Here is a 17,082-nt window from a genome sequence, read left to right as displayed (position 1 = left end):
AAAAATGGATCCAAAGGGAACATCGGTCTCAGATTTTGGAAGAAGTGAATGTTTCATCGGGAAGGACGAGCCAGCATATTTAACCTAAAGGCAATTAATCTCGGATCTCCATATATTATCATTGGCATTAGCTTATTTTAATCACGCATTTCCACATTATCATTAGCATTACCTTACGTTTTGCTTTACTATATATTTAACATTTAATCTTATTCAAATTTCGATTTTTAACTAAAAAGTAGTATTTGAGAAGTTGAAAGTCTCAAGGTGGTGGATTACTAAAGAAATCGCCGTCAGCTGAGCTGAGGGGGAAGACTTTGGACCAGCCGGAAGATCACTTTTTCTTTTTCCAGAAGGGTAAAAGGTAAAGTGTCCTTGCGTTTTCCATCTTTTGCAGCGATCTGCCCCTACTTTGATCCCTAGCTGTGACATGGGAATGTGACTGCGTCTTTCATGAGTCATGAAAACAAACAAAGCTTTCAAATCCCTATTCCATATCGGGCCTTAAATTCTTTTGCATCTTAATTTTTTTCGTTATTTTCGCGTTCCTGTTCCTTGGGTTTCATGTGCAGGCGGCTTGTCCCATGTTAAGAAAACTACAACAAGAACAATGTTCTTATACAGTACTAGTAGTACTGAGATTCATCCATGACTTAGTATTTTAAGTTTTTTTCTTTTGTAACCTAAACATTTTGGAGTTTTTATAATCGAAATACGTAGTGCCTGCTGCTTGTGTGGTTTTACTATCTCGGACTGTAACATGATTGGATTGCATGCAACACGGTATTCTTAGAGTACCGTGGTAGGTTTTGTTGATTGGAGTTCACTTTGGACCTGTCTGAGTACTTTCGCCTGTTAAATGGCGATTTAGATGAAGAAGATTGCAATAAAGGTACCTATATTGTGCACTACTAAACCAAGTAGATGGCTATTAAGTGGTTGCTTTGCTATTTACTCACCTTCAAATTCAGGAAAAAAAAAAAAAGAAAAACCCTGCTCATCTCACCATTCTTCAAATTCCAATGAAGAAAACGTTAAGTTGGATCAAGTACGATTGTACTATATGCACAGTGTTTCACTACAAATTCCAACGAAGAAAAAAAAAATTCTGAGCTAGCATTGCTTTTCATCTAATATCAAGCTCAAGGCATTAAAATATCCACCTCTAATCCCCTAAGAGAAGCACTTAAGAAATGCAAACAAATGTAGTTCTCAGGCTTGGACATGGTCAAAGCTTAAAAACCTGGGTGTTTTTTGTGATGTCCCAAAGGGTGAAGTGGGGTCACAATCAGAGGTTGATTCCCTTCTGATCGTAGGGTATCCCGAATCCGAACAGAGAGTGACCAGAGAGATCGCCTCGAAAGAAACTGTCTTTTTTTTTTCTTTTGGGGACAATCTTTGTCGTAGTAGTTAAACCTTTTCATGTCTTTGGCCCCCATATCTCAGTCTCACCCTCTTCATCCTTCCTCCGTCACTGTATAATTCATCAAAGCAACACATCCCCATCTTTGGTTAATTACTCAAATCATGATCAAATGACAACTCACGTGACAAACACGTGACTTTTTAACCCCAAAAAAAGAATAGAAAAGAAAAATTAAGCGTAAATAATAAAAATAAAAGGTTCTTCATCGTTTTCTCTGTGCTTTCTTCTTTTTCCACCTTTTGTTTTTTTTTTCTCTAATCACGATGCAAGTTCGTCACTGTCACCACCGTTGCTCATATTGCCGACAAGCTGTTCTGCTTCTTCTCCTCTCTCTCTCCTCTGCTTCTTTTATTCTTAATTTTCTGTCGACTTTACCTCCACTTTCCCTCCCTAACAAACCCACATTTTTCCCTATTTGAGCTCTAATATACTCAACACAAGAGACACACATCACCGAATTTAGCTTCTTCTTTTTTTCCTTTTTTGATAAATTTTAGATATGGGTTTTTCGTGAGTTGCTTGAGATTGTGTTTGAGTGATTAACCTCTCATCTTTACCACGGGCTCTTCGTCAACCTTCAACATCATCATAATAACTTAATAAAAAGAACTATACCTACAAAAGTGACTGAAAAAAAGGGTCCAAAAAGATTGATGATGTTATGAGCGTTTGTCTGTCTAGTCAATCACGTTTGCCCTGCGTGCGCCCTCGCGCGTGTGACGTCTCCACTGCGCAGTGCGCACGGCCTTTTGCATTCGTGCACGTTTGCAAGACAAAAAAAATAAAAAAAACGTTGAAAATCAGGAAATGTATTTCTTTCATTTTTCTTCCCTGGTCGTGAATGGCTTTGGTTAGCTTTCGGCGGATGATGTGTTTTTAAACAATAGCCTTTAACCTGGACATGTTTACAACGTCATTTTCATGGATTCCCACAGCTAAGGTCTAGTAAAGGTTGTCGATTTAACCCTTACCTTACCTCTGTGTCTGTGTCTGTGTCTATGTCTATGGACTAAACCTTTTTATATCCTCGTGGCGTGGTTTAGGCAGCCGAAAAGTGATACCAATATCAAATTCTTGTTGCAGCATCAACAATAGAAATGCACTCTTCCAAGTTCCAAATGGTCATGGTGGGGTGACTCAAATTGGTTGCAGAAAAAAGTGAAAATTTTCTATTTTAAAGTTTAAAGTAAAATAGGTAGAAAGTTACAGGATGTGTTTGTGGGGACTCAGATTGATTATCAATGCGTTTTGAACTTCAGTTAGGGGAGAAAGGAAAAATAAAAAAAAGGGTCATCCTTCTTCCCTTATGACAGTAATTATTCACCTCCAGGTGGTCCAGACCTAATCTCTTATTGCAATATAACCTTTTAAGTTGCTATTGTTCTTCTAGCTATTGCAGAATTATGTCTTACTATGTCTCATCAATTTGCTTCAGAGTTCATTCCAAAAAAGGAAAAAAAAACTTGGGATTTTTTTATAGAATATTAACGAAAAGATAGGATTAAGCAACATGCTGCAAGTAAATGCATCTATTCATAGAAAGACCTGTTTCAATAGAAGTCGTCATCATGTAAAGGGAGGGTTAGATTAGTATAGCTCCCTCAGGCTGATCAGCATGATGTTTCCGAGACCTCTAACCACTTGGACCGTATCCCAATTAGAGGCCCAATGGGTTAGATGTTTCTAAGCCAAACCGAATCACTCAGACCTTCTTAAACCCAATCCATTAGGAAAGACAAATGAGAAAAGCCAAACCGGGGAAATTGGACAAGTTCATGGAAGTTTTCTAGTTAAAATTATTGGGTAAGACAAGTTCAATGGCTACATAGTCAATGTGAATTTAAGTTTTATGCTTTGTAATTTTCCTTTTTCCTCAAAGGGGAATATTGGGTGGTTTTTACTGTTTTTTTTTTTTGTTTTTTACTGTTATCATATAGCAGTGGAGGTATTTTTCTGACTGACAATTATGTTTCCAGAGTTAAATGTTAAGGGGGAAAAGATATTTTGGGTTTGTAAGGTTTGGCTCTTTTTGAGAGTTGAGAAAGATAACACAATCAAGGGTTTTGGCACAACAGAGGGCCAACCTGGAACATCCTATCCAATCAAACACCATAAATTGCCTATCCAACCGCCATGTCAGCACTATCTAGATGAACCGAATGAGTGGTTCTCTCGCTGCAAACGCGGAAGACAAACCATCTCCACATCCCCTTTCAAAATTATCAGATTATTTGCAGCTAAACCCAGAAAAAAAGAGAGACAAAAAAAAAGGAAGGCAACAAAAACACAAGGCAAATAAATTTATAAAAACTAACCAAATTGCATCAATTTCTCCATTTCATTGGCCTTAGAATCTCTCTCAGGACAAGAGAATTACATCCTGTTAGAGGTTGACTAGCCATGGCTTCAGCTTCCTCCAGTGCACTATCAATCTCTTCCTCATCTACCCGTGTGGATGCTAAGGCTCCTCGTCAAACAACTGCTGCATCTCCACAATGTGTGACCCTTCCTACTCTTCCTCCCCCACCCGTTCAGTCCCAGAGTCGTCCCTGGAAGACTACTGCTTATTGTAAGTTCAAAGACATATCTCGTTTCACCAATCACGCAGTTGATCATGCATGGAGTTTATCTTTTCCAGGTCGCAAGATTGCTCGAAATGTGATGGCTATGGCCACAGGTGAGGCTCCAGCGGAAGTTGCAACAGCTGAGATGCCAGAGATTGTCAAGACAATTCGAGATACCGTAAGAATTGTTGCATCATTTTCTTCTTCATTTTCCTGTTACTATACAGGATTTTGTATTTATAACACGAATATGTTATTGGTTTTCAGTGGGATAAAGTTGAGGACAAGTATGCTGTGAGTTCACTTGCTGTAGCAGGTATTGTTGCCCTTTGGGGCTCAATTGGATTGATCTCGGTGAGATTCTTAAAATGCAGATTGTCTTAAAGTCTTAACTGCTTAAACATGAATCATCACTAGCATTATTCAAACATGAAATGGGTGTCTTCTCTAACAGGCAATTGATAGGCTTCCTCTGGTTCCTGGCCTTCTGGAGCTCGTGGGTATTGGCTACAGTGGGGTGAGCTGGATTTAATTCACTGTTGTTTCATGTGAAAGGTCTATAGAAATAAGAGCCCCACAACTAAGTCATCATCTTCTTTACTAGAGCTCAGGATTATTCATCATTTTGCTTATATTTAGTTTAAAGCCATTCTTTGAAGTATCAAGCTAATCAATCGAGAATCATGTTTCTGTTGGTATCAGTCTTGTTGAGTAGGATTTATGTTGATTCTAAGACAAGGTTGTATATCACTCTACTTCTCTTAATACCAAATGGGGCATAAGTTGTCTGATCAGATACATCCATCCATCCATAAATAAAGCACTCCTATTTTCTTATGCAATTTATTGTCCGCCCTTGCAGTGGTTTGCATACAAGAACCTTTTTTTCGAGCCAGACAGGTACGTCTCATACATGCTATCTCAATTATCTCTTGGTTCCAAGTCATTTGCATGACATTGAATTAACTTTAGCAGAAAACAGGATGAATTATATTCTATCCTTTCTAAGAAAAATTTCTAGTTTTGGTGATGGTCTTTCATATTCCTACTTTAAACTTCAGGGAAGCTCTGGTACAGAAAATAAGAGAGACATACAAAGAAATAACCGGAAGCAGCTAGAGGACACTGGTTAAGAATGCTGCTGAGATGAGGTGAATACTTCAAATCTGAAGCCAATACTTGCAGCATCAACATGTGACCTTACTTCATTTTGTTAGCTTAAGTTCTAACCAGAGTAAACCAATGTAATGTGGTTTTGTCATGGGCAATTGAGATACATGTATATGTTTATTTTCACATCTGTAGCATACTATCTGATGCCAATAATCACTTTCTTTTGTCATCTGAAACACAAGAACTTCCATCTACTGGATAAATTTCCAGTGTGTTTATGCTGGCTTCGTGGCATGCTATAGAAGATATTCACACTCCTTTGTTAGAGAGTAAAAGGTTGCAGAAAGTACCTCTCAAAGAATTCTATAGAAAGACTAAACGAAGAAACACTTTAAGATCTGCATTTACGAAAGAAAAATAAGCCTTCAAGTATGATATGCACAGATAACTGCAAATTGTCAGCTACATACTAGTCTTTTGTAAATTCAAGGATTGGTCCTCATTCCTCATTAGGGCAGAGTGGGTCACTTCTTCCAGGGAAGATCAACTTGGTGCACAATTCATCGAAGTCAGATCAAGAAATTAAATGACGTGAAACTCGAAAGTAGAAGCATACTAATATAAGGACTTGAAACCAGAATCCTAAGTCTCACCCACACGTATGCATTGTGTAAATTCTATTTAAGATCACGGCATCCAACTCAAATGACAAGTGTCATCAAATTGACAGGCTATTTAGGATATAGATTGCTTAGAAGTTTAACAGTCTAATGATCGTGAATAAAGCATCTGAACTAGCAGAAAAGTCGGCTTACATTGAATAAATTCCCTCAACGAAAGCAGATATAGTAATACCATCTACTTAAGGAAGTCCCAACTCATTGACCAAAACCTTAGTGCCAAGCTACTTGATGAACTCGATCACCACATATTGACAATAAACACATGGAAAGAGAACATCACGGAATCCAGCTTTCAATCCTAAGTAAGAGAATTCCATATTGATTCCGCTCCTTTCCTCCTGGGGTCAGAGTCAATGCGAGAACATCATTTAAGTGTTTCTCTTGCATTGAGTAGGCAAGGTCGCTATAAATGGGAAGAAGTTGCTCCACAACCATAACTTTTCCATTTTTTGGAAGAGCATTATAGCAATTCTTCAACAACTTTAACCACTGATCATCACCCCAATCGCGAAGTATGCCCTAAATAAAACATCCATATTGCACGGTCAGCTGTAATTTGAAATTCAGTAAAAGAATTATTGATAGACCAAATATCTAATGTGAGAAAGCAATAAAAAGAATTTAAAAAACGCAAAACAAATGATGCCCTTGCTATAACAATTTCAATTGCTCAGGAAGTCGGTTGGGTTTTAAGACAGGAAGATAACCTTTAGAGGAGAAATCAGTTTATGAATTTTTAGGGAGAAATTAAGACTGCTTCAGCCAAGAAAGGTGCTAATCAAGTCCAAATCTTTACCTTCATAAAAATGGCGTCTCCTTTTGGGATGCTTTCAAACATATCTCCAGCAAAATGTATCAAACATCTCTCCAACACATATTAGGTGTTACTCCTGTCTACATCAAGGTACACCATAAATTAATAAATCACCAGGTTTCCATCTAGGATAACAGAAAGTGATCAGCAATCATAGTAGAGTCAACTTCCCTAAAACGAATAATTTTTCATTAAATTAAGGACATTCGTTCGGAAAACGTTTATAGCTATCTCAAATGATTCAAGCAAGCGATACTTTCAGGCATATTCTCATGCAATTCCGAAGTGAGACAATCCAACCCCCAAGATTGGTGACCTTCACCTAGTAGGCCAGAACAACATAATGGGGTAGATAAAATGCGGTAAAGGGCATATCCAAGTAATGCATATTTGCAGAATTAGCACAACAAACAACATAATAAAACAGTAGTATTAACAGAATAACATGACTTTGGCCAAAAAAGAGAATAACTTGACAAAAACTTGCGAAATACAAGATAAATGAAATGGATGACAAGCATACCAGGAAAAGGAGGGGCATTTTGAATAACATAGGGCAAGTCAAAATTGACGCCCTTGATAGAGGGATACTTGGAAATGATTACGTTAAGAGCCACGCCGATCCCACCACCAACGTCGATCAATGTCTTGATGTTCTTAAGCCCTCATACGACTCAAGGATCTGCTTTACAACTATGGTTGTGCGGTTGAACATAGCTGTGTTGTAAACTTGACTGAACCTGCCATCCTTGCCAAGATACTCAAACACGTGGTTCGTCCCATGAGCCCTGTTAAAGGGATTTCCCCCTTCAAGAATTGCATCCTTCACTCCAGACCAGCTTTCAAGGAAAACCCTGTCATTATTTAAGCGCATCAAAGGTGCCAAAAAAACTCCATCTTCATTGCGAGCAAAGTAATTAGCCGCAGGCGTCAAACTATAGCAGTCCTCAGAGCAAGTAAACACGTCATGGCAAGCGAGGAGGGTGACGAGGCGGTCCAGCATTTTCAACGAGTTAGGTTCGCGTATCCCCAAGCGGGAAGCAATAGCTAGAGATGAGAGGCCTCGACCCGCTTGAGCAAGGATATCGGAAATGCCAAGATCCATGGCGGCTTGCATCGGCCTAGGCAATGCCAAAGCACTCACAAGATGCATGACTTCTGTGAAGGTCTGTAGCTCTTCGTTCGTGGCTTCGTTTCGAGAAGCAACAACTTGGAAGAAAGCAGGCAGGTATCTGGATTTTTGGATTTGACCCGCTTAAGGTCGGTTCACGATTTTTCTTTCAGCTAACTTTTCTACTTCCACTACAGGTCTCCACCAGAGGCTATTTATGTAAAACTATATGTGCATATAAAACTGCATTTGGTGAGAGGGAAATAAGAAGGGAAGGAAATTTTTTTTCTTTTTTTATGATGGAAATAAGGGAAAATGAAAAAAAAAAAGAGTAGATTAGTACTCTTTTGTCCTTTCAAATTCAATATTTTCATAATTGAGAGGAAAAGACCTCATTTATTATTAGAAATGAATTGATTACAATATAAACTCTAGTTCTCCCAATAGTATTAATTATCTGAGTTATGAAACCAACAATTTATGAATTTATCTTATAAGACTAGACAGACTATACCTTATTTTATTTTTGGGTGGAACAGAGCACACCCTCCTGTAGTAGATAAAGTCAATTAACAATTAGCCATCAGTGGAAGAGACTACCGAGTTTACCGACTTAGAGCACTGAATCACTAGATAGACATCCGTCATAAATCGCCGAAATTTAAGTTCTCAAGCAAAATATCTAAGAAAACACATATAATGTCAAAACATATAGTAGGATTTTCTTACATTACATTCAGTTCCTAATCACAGCATCCATTCCAACCCTGAGGGCAGAGCATCTGACTTTTCGAAGATAACCAGATAGTTCACAAAATAGGTATGTAATAAAAGCGTCATAGGTATAGCACAAAAGGCTACCATGTACTTTGAGGAACCCCGCAAGTGCCAATTCATTAACTAGACCCGACTAACTTATTTGGAGATTTAATGAACTCCAGAACATGATAATGACACTGGGAAGATGAAAATTGGATACGGTCAAACCCAGATTCCTCTGCCAAGCGAAACATTTCACCTTGTTTCCGCTCCTTCCCTCCAGGATTTAGAGTCATAGTAAGCACATCATTCAATAGTTTCCCTTTGTATACACTGTCCAGGTCAGCCACAGTTGGAAGAATTTGCTCTATAACAATAACCTTTCCATCTTTTGGAAGAGCATTATAGCAATTTTTCAACAACTTCAAGCACTGAGCATCACTCCAATCCCGAAGAATCCCCTACAAAATAGCCATAATCTCACTGTTGGTTATCCGAAACCATAGTTTGCTGGTGCTAAAAGCCAGTTTGTGAAGATTTGGGACAAAAATATCTGAGTCAGGAAAGATTCAAGCAAAGCTCAGAACTAACCTTCATAAAAATGGCATCTCCACTGGGAACACTTTCAAACATATCTCCAGCTACATGTTTCACACCTGCACCGCAATATAAATTGCTTCACTAAATTTGCTATGGCATCTTAAGCAAATAATTTTGCACAAGGAGTTCCTGTTACTGTGATAGAGTTGCTTTCTAAAAACTATTGCTATTTTGCAAAGCTATAGATGATATTAAAATTAACTATTGGCCATTATCAATTAGGGGCAGGTTCTTCTCGTCTTCTCCTCTCTCTTTTTTCTAGCAAGCAAAATCTTTGCTTTTCCAACAAAAAAGAAGCCACACTTTAGGCATTATGTTGTGTGATTCAAAATATTAAAAACCAAACCCACAGCCATATGATTGGTGATATTGCAATCAAACAACTAGCTGGATTAAATATGATGGTAATACAGGGTATTTGGATAATAAAACTAAAAGCTGCAGGATCTGAAAAATTGCATTCCAAATACAGGGCATTTGCAATAATATAACTGATCATATAACTATCAATTGCCTGTAAAGACAGATGTTACATATAAACTATATTCATTACCAGACAGAAATCATGAATACAAAAAGAAAAAGAAGAGGTAAGGAATTGGCATCATACCAGGAAATGGAGGGGCATGTTGAATAACATGCGGCAAGTCAAAGTTAATACCCTTGATAGAGGGGTACATGGAAATGATTAAGCTAAGCGCCACACCAATACCACCACCAACATCAACCAATGTCTTGACGTTCTTAAAACCCTTGAATGTTTTAAGCATCTTCTTCACAATAACTGTGGTGTGGTTGAACATAGCTGTACTATAAACTTGATTGAACCTGCCATCCTTGCCAAGATACTCAAACACATGCATGCCATGGGCCCTGCTAAAGGGATTTCCTCCTTCAAGAATTGCATCCTTGACTCCAGACCTAAGAAACAATTGAACAAAAGCATATCTCAATAACTTATGTTTTGACATGCATGGACTGCCAAAATGGAACTGCTGCAACAACACAGGCTTCACCTAGCCTTTTTACTCCTCTTTAGAACGGCTTACTCTAAATTTTGAACCGCCTCTCCTCCCTAAGACTTTCTTCCATGTACCCCAAAAAATAAAACTACTGCGTTTCTAGATAAGTTAATTGTAATCTCATTGCTTGTAGAATATGACATTTAATACCAACCTTAAAACATTTTGAACTTTAATATTTCCTCAATCCTAAATTTCCCAAAGGCTCAATATAGCGAACAAACAACCACAATCAAGATCAACTATATTAGCATAATAATCGCTGTCATTTTTTGTAGTTGAACTTTATTTTGTTGCACAGACTCTTCAAAATTCTACAGTGTTATTCCCCTGTGTGCGTTGGAAAATAACACTTAGCAGTTCAAACAAAGTGATATTCCGGAACCACACAAATCATTACTCAACGCAATTTTCCCCCAAGTAACAGTTCATGACGGTGAACAAAAAGATACTAACGAAACCTAAAAACATAGGTCGTATATATAAACAATAAATAGGGTGAAAGTTCAAAAAGCAAACCAGCTTTCAAGGAAAACCCTGTCATGGTTCAATCGCAACAAGGGCGCCAAGGATACCCCATCTTCATTTTTGGCAAAGTACTTAGCCGCAGGCGTCAAACTGTAGCAACCCTCAGAGCATGCAAGCACGTTATTGCAACAGAGTACCCCGATGAGCCGGTCCAGCATTTCGAGAGACTCTGGATCGCGACAGCCCAAGCGTGCCCCGATGTCCACGGAGCGGAGACCCGAACAAAGTGGAGCGAGCATGTCGAAAACGCCAAGATCAATGGCCGCTTGCATGGCCATGGGCAGTGCTGAGGCGCTCGCTAAACGCATTGCCTGTGTGAAATTCTCTAGTGCTTGTTCCGAGTCCTCCATAGTGAGTTCCGGGTTTGGTTTTTCGTCCTGAAAGGCAATCTTGGTTTGGATTTTGCTTTGAGCTTGATTTTTTCCCCATTTTTTTCCGTTCTTTCTCTGCTTTAACGGTGTGAACTTTAAGAGCGAGGGAAACGTTGTAATGCCCTAACGGAGTAGACAGCAAGTTTCGGGGTATTCTAAGGAGTTTACCTTTTTTTTTTGTTACTATATAATAAAAATGGATTAGAATTACTTCTTGGAAGACAAAAATTAATTTTTCCAATCTCTTATTATTAATAGATTTGTTTTTAAAAAATTAAAACACAAATATCACTCTCATCTTAATTATATTATTAGTTAAAGACAAAAGTTAGTAATGTTGAGTCGAGTTTGCTGTCTATCAATATTAAGATTAAATATTTGAATTAAATGTATGTATTTTGTGTCTATTATCAATAAACCACATATTACTTTTCAAAAATATAAAACAAATATTGTACCTATTTCTTATGATTTCCTTTTGATAATCTTTTATTCTTTACCCAAGAAGGAAAAAAACTATAATTAAATTAATGTGCTTATAATATTAGTACAGAAAACACGAGAAAATAGTGTTATTCAAATATTAACAATGATAAATTTAGAATTTTATATGAAGGGTGGTTAAAGATTAATCATATAAGGTTATAGTTTAGTATACTAAAAAATAAAAGAAAAAGAAGACAAAAAATAAAGAAATAAAAGAGTTTAGTATACTTATAAAAGAGAAAAAAGAGAAAATAAAGTTTTGGTTTAAAAGGTTAACTTAGACTTCTTACCACTACTCTAGACCAATTCATTTGATTTATTTAAAAGTGATAAAATCAAAAATTTTAAATTTTATATGCATAAAAATAAAAAAAAATCCCATCACCCCTTTCCCTCCACCTCTAAATATCAGATACTCGTTACATAAATTATTTTTAGATACTTCCTTATTGAAACATCATATACTTAACTAATTTTGTTAATATCCTTAAATCTCTTAATTAGAAACCTCAAAATGTATAGTATTACGTTTTTTAACACTCATTTATTATTTTTGTAACCTTATAAATACTCTTCAAAGAACCTTTTATAAATAATTAATAATCGTGTGTTAATATTGGAATATCATATATATATATATATATATATATATATATATATATATATATATATATTCTAATTAAGTTTAATAACTTTTATAAATATTTAATAATTTTATGTTACTAAAATATTAGATACATACATAGTGAAATATTATATACTAAATATCTTCTTTTAGTAATCTTATTATGCAGAATCATTAACCTCAAAATGCATAAGAACCAACCCGTGTCTATATATATTATTTAATAATCTTTTTAAGTACTTCATTAATAACCTTCTACAAATATCTAGTAACATTATTATGTTGCTGATAATTTAGATACAGAGACACCAAAGCATTAGATATCTTAAAAATTCTTCAGTAACCATAGTTTGCAAAATCAATAATATCGAAGCACATTTAGTAATGTTTTGCATGTTTTATTGCTAATTTTTTATAATTTAAATAATTTAGTGTTAATTATAAAAATATTTTATATATAATATTGAAATAAAATATACTTATATAGTCTTTTTTTTTTTCAATTTTAATCTGTGAACTTCATAATTTTTAAAATCCGTAATATTTGTCTATAATAAATATAATCATCACAAGTTGTTTGAATTAAAAGTAAATGAACTCATTAAAATACTCATATGTGACCCAAATACTCACATGCATAATATATCATAAGTAATCTTAATTATCTTAAGTAAAAATAATAAAAGTCACCTTCATTAAAATTTCACACCCTTTATTTTCTAGAAGAAGCATCCTCGCATTGCATAACATAAATAGGGTACGTAAAATAAAGACAAAGGTCTTAAATTTTAAACATGTCCAAACATGTCTCAGCGTTAAGGCCCCGTTTCCAGAACTTCTGGTAATATTCACTGTAAGAATAGCTCCTGTACAAGGGAGGATGATCGTCGTCGATCAGTTGCGGGGCTGGCCGCATCACGGCGTCGGGTGATGGGCAATAGAACGTCGGAATAGAGATCCTCTCCTCCTTGCAGTTCACCACCGCCCGGTGAAGCACGCTCTTGTAACGATCATTACTCACTACCTGCATGGTTAATTTAGAAGAAACGGAAATCAAGTAAAATAGCTTTTGCTTGTTACAGTTCTAGAACTACTTGGAACAATTCGGGCAGACGTTGTCAAATGTCATATCTCTGTTCATATACACCTTCGGTATTTGACTATTAATTTCTCTTCGTAGCGGTCTATTTGAAAAGGATGTGGTTTTTTTTTTTAATTTTTTGCTAATCATTAAAATTTGACTGGAGAGGTATACGCCTCAACCTTTAACACGACGGTTTCGAGACTATATATGTTCATTGAGGATGAACTCTCCGTTTTATCATTAACATGTAATTAAATAAGCTTCGGGACCATACCGTTGAGTTCCTGCTTGTTATACTGGATTGATAACTTGCATCTTGTTAATTATCATTACCAAGCATAAAAAGAACTCATAATTACTGCTGCGTTTACAACTAATCCAGCTAGAACTTTCTGTATATGTATGTATTAATTATCTAACCTGTATCTGGTCACCGATATTGACAATAAAGGTGTAAGGAACGGGGCTGACAGCAGTCCACTTGCCATCTTTGAGCACCTGCAAACCAGGCACGTCAGCTTGAAGGAGGATGGTGATAACATTAGGATCAGCATGAGCAGGTAACCCATAAGTCAGCTCTGGCTCGGGACAAGGTGGATAACAGTTGATAGCCATGTGCTGCGCATGCTTTCCTAGTGCCGAATTCATATAATCCCTTTCCAGGCCTAAGCTTTCTGATATTGCTTCCAGCAGTCTCAGAGCCAGCCCTCTGGTGTTCTTGCAGTAGTCTGCAGCAGCTTCTCTGTGGTACAAGAAAGAAATCAAACAAAGAATTTAAATGAAATCAGTAACATATATTCCTGAAGATGTGGTTGGTTAATAACTTCAAGTGGTACCTGAAAGATGGAGGGTTGGTTGGCCATTCATGAACATAATCCTCTAAAGGGAAGCAATGGAGTCTTAAGTAATCCCTCCAGCTTGATACATTCTCAGTTTTCACATTGAAACTCGTAGAAAGTCTTGTCGTCTTCATAGGATCATCGGAGTAATTCTTCAATCGCTCACTCTCCGGTAAATGAAAGAATTCCTTGGAGACATGCAACATCTTATCAATCACCTCTGGTGAAATGCCATGGTTTTTAACCTTCAACAGATAACAAAACATATTATTGAAATGTAATTAATGTTACTCCCGGACGCCTTTTTTTACAGGGAAGTAATTAAATTTGGAGTAAACCAAAAGAAAAGAAAGAACTGCACATACCTGAAAGAAACCATAATTTTGGCACGCTTCCCCAATCTCTTTGATAACACTAGAGTGGTTAGGACCATGAAGGCCATGGAGATCAAGGAGAGGGATGGAATGATCAAAGGTAACCTCATTGAGTTTTGGACGGTCAGATTCAGGTCGGACATAATTTGGAGGAACAGAACTCACAGTAGATACAAGGTCGGTTAATAGTGGCTTAATTGTTGTAGCCATTGCAGGAGTTGATGATAGTACTTGTATCCTGCCTTGTCCAACTTCTGGGGTGGTTTTGATGAAGGTAAACTAACAAATTTATAGATCCCTAAGGCCTAGAAATTATGAAATTGCAGGCTTAACCTTTTTGGTGGGGTCCTCAATTTCTCCATTGATGGAAAAGGAAATCCGAGTCGATAAGTCCAAATTAATGGCCTGATTGTATATTCAAGGTAACAGACAGCAGTTACAGAACTATATATAAATAGCTTGGTTCTTCCAGCAAGATTCTTTGTTGTTTTTTTTTATTATTTAGCAACTAAATCCTCTCTGCAAACGTTTGCTGAGATTCCAGAAAAAGGCGATTCCTTATTAGGCCTCTTTACGGATTTAGCTGGCAATGAGGAACACATCTCTTTTGTTACTGTCCTCTGGTTCCTCGTTGAATACACAAGTACAGAACTGCTCCAAATTTACTGTTCAAAATACTTACGAATTACTAGACATGTAATAGGAGAAATGGTCATCCAAGAGTGTATAGTTGACGTATGACTGAAGTATTCACACTAGGGTTCCATTGTCAAATTTGATTCAAGAAAAAGAGGTATAATACTTCACTTATTCAATGACAAGAAATCTTTGCAATGCCATTATTAAGACAAAATACTCAACAAATGCAGAGATCTAAATTCTTGGCATAAACTTTTTCAAAGGGTTGACAAGTAATATAATCTAAAAGATTCAGTCAGAAGCTCAAAATGTTCAAACACAACCATCTTTGTACAAAGTCTTAAAAGAGTTAGTATGACACAATCATCTTTTCTAATCTAAAAGATTCAGTCAGAAGCTCAAAATGTTCAAACACAACCATCTTTGTACAAAGTCTTAAAAGAGTTAGTATGACAACCATCTTTTCTAATCTAAAAGATTCAGTCAGAAGCTCAAAATGTTCAAACACAACCATCTTTGTACAAAGTCTTAAAAGAGTTAGTATTACACAACCATCTTTTCTAAGAGATGAGCCATTTTTTCCCCCTTTTGCAGCCTTCTTCTCTTCCCTATGCCTATCAGTAATAAACACTGATGCTAAAGTCTAGAAATGGAAGTTGGGCTATTCTCATGTAACTTTTTAAGATATGCTAACCATTGGAAAAGTCTATACGATTTTGCTAGAGTTCATGCAAAACTCGTCGAACTTTATTAGAAGAAAAACACCTCAAGAAGCTGTTTAATTGTAATCATAGCTAGGCACAATCATACACTAACAAAAGGACGTAGCCAAGAATTAATCTCAATTATTACGACAATAAATATCAAACTGCAGACAAACAACCATCCAGTAAACGCCAAGAAGCGTTGAATGTGGAGAGCAACAACAGGTTGCAGAGGAAGTAAAGCTAGTATGGGGAGCTCTGCAAAAGGAAATACAATTCTTATCTTGAAAACCATCCAGTAGGAAAAGTTTCCCGATAAAACAAGGAGCTTTTGCATCAGGGCTTACGAAGGGGGGGAGGTGAAGGAATAACGTCACGGCGCCTTCGTCACCCAGAGCACGCGTCAGCAACTGGGGAGGCGGTGAACTGTAGGTTGGAGGTGTTCAATTGTTCTTCTACCAGCTGCCTTTGGACGAATTTCTTATCTTGGCTTTGGCTTTGGATCATGTGTCTTGACAATATTTGTCTAACTCGGTTGGTAGTTTTTATTTTTCATCATTCATCAATTTACGTGTTCTAGAGGAATTGAGAAATTTTGGGGGCCTAACTTGTTCGGTTAATTCACATATTTTAATGCAAATTAAAACATAAAAATGAACAAAACCAAGTGCTTTGGTCAAACTTGATTAATATATAATCTACGAACCTCCCCTCCAAGGTAGGTATATAAAGACAAATTAAGATATAGTAATATTGATTAGTTAAAATAAAAAAAATAGAGGTAACCACAGTTTTTTTCGATTATGAAAAGAGAGAGTGAGAAAAATTAAAAATATACTAACAGTGCTAACATGAGCAGAATTAAAATTTTATCACGAGTTTTTCCATTATATTAATTTATTAAATTTTAAAAAATATATCTTAATAAGATATATAACAATCCTCTAACCTCTTTTATAAAGTTTAAAAATTTCCACTGATAACGTATAAAATATATTTCTTATATATAATCATTAAACCTTTACTTTAATTTTTTTATACCTAAGTGCTTTAGCTCCCTTTGATATATTAATTATATAGCACACTAATGAAAAGTTTACATAAAAAATTTTCTAAACTAAACCATATCATTATCATTTTTTCACTATTTACTTCCTAAAAAGCTGTTGATATAAAGTGAAAAATTAACAACTAGTAAAAAGCATAAATTATATTAGATTGATTATAAAATATGGGTTATAATCGAATATCGATTAATGTATATTTGTTCCATATAAAAATAAAATTGTGAATTTTGTTTTTCATCAATACCAAAAAAGTTTCACTTTACTGCTTCAAAG

The 17,082-nt window shown here is 36.1% G+C and overlaps 3 protein-coding genes and 1 pseudogene across 4 annotated transcripts; 1 reads left to right on the top strand and 3 right to left on the bottom strand.

Moving 5' to 3' along the window:
- The first annotated feature begins 3,665 nt into the window (after nucleotides 1-3,665).
- On the top strand, nucleotides 3,666-5,347 carry PSI-P (photosystem I P subunit). Its single transcript, XM_007051352.3, has 6 exons — nucleotides 3,666-3,995; nucleotides 4,065-4,168; nucleotides 4,258-4,344; nucleotides 4,445-4,507; nucleotides 4,853-4,890; nucleotides 5,052-5,347. The coding sequence occupies exons 1-6, from the start codon at nucleotides 3,827-3,829 to the stop codon at nucleotides 5,107-5,109; spliced, it is 519 nt and encodes a 172-aa protein (XP_007051414.3). The 5' UTR covers nucleotides 3,666-3,826; the 3' UTR covers nucleotides 5,110-5,347.
- A 24-nt stretch (nucleotides 5,348-5,371) lies between these two features.
- LOC18613882 (caffeic acid 3-O-methyltransferase-like) lies at nucleotides 5,372-7,949 on the bottom strand (annotated as a pseudogene). The gene is made up of 3 exons (XR_016026391.1): nucleotides 7,124-7,949; nucleotides 6,583-6,680; nucleotides 5,372-6,335 (listed from the first exon to the last, which is right to left on the bottom strand). The product of XR_016026391.1 is annotated as a caffeic acid 3-O-methyltransferase-like (transcript).
- Nucleotides 7,950-8,390: 441 nt separating this feature from the next.
- On the bottom strand, nucleotides 8,391-11,053 carry LOC18613880 (cathecol O-methyltransferase 1-like). The gene is made up of 4 exons (XM_088803118.1): nucleotides 10,612-11,053; nucleotides 9,681-9,991; nucleotides 9,062-9,126; nucleotides 8,391-8,931 (listed from the first exon to the last, which is right to left on the bottom strand). Exons 1-4 carry the CDS (start codon nucleotides 10,968-10,970, stop codon nucleotides 8,608-8,610), a joined length of 1,059 nt encoding a protein of 352 aa, XP_088659244.1. The 5' UTR covers nucleotides 10,971-11,053; the 3' UTR covers nucleotides 8,391-8,607.
- Nucleotides 11,054-12,793: 1,740 nt separating this feature from the next.
- On the bottom strand, nucleotides 12,794-14,670 carry LOC18613879 (protein DMR6-LIKE OXYGENASE 2-like). The gene is made up of 4 exons (XM_007051346.3): nucleotides 14,391-14,670; nucleotides 14,023-14,270; nucleotides 13,607-13,928; nucleotides 12,794-13,126 (listed from the first exon to the last, which is right to left on the bottom strand). The coding sequence occupies exons 1-4, from the start codon at nucleotides 14,607-14,609 to the stop codon at nucleotides 12,884-12,886; spliced, it is 1,032 nt and encodes a 343-aa protein (XP_007051408.3). The 5' UTR covers nucleotides 14,610-14,670; the 3' UTR covers nucleotides 12,794-12,883.
- Between the last annotated feature and the right edge of the window lie 2,412 nt (nucleotides 14,671-17,082).

The sequence above is a fragment of the Theobroma cacao genome, chromosome 1, assembly GCF_053813885.1.
Source record: "Theobroma cacao isolate CCN51 chromosome 1, ASM5381388v1, whole genome shotgun sequence".
Classification (NCBI taxonomy): Eukaryota; Viridiplantae; Streptophyta; class Magnoliopsida; order Malvales; family Malvaceae; genus Theobroma; species Theobroma cacao.
This window is presented reverse-complemented; position numbering and strand designations above follow the sequence as displayed.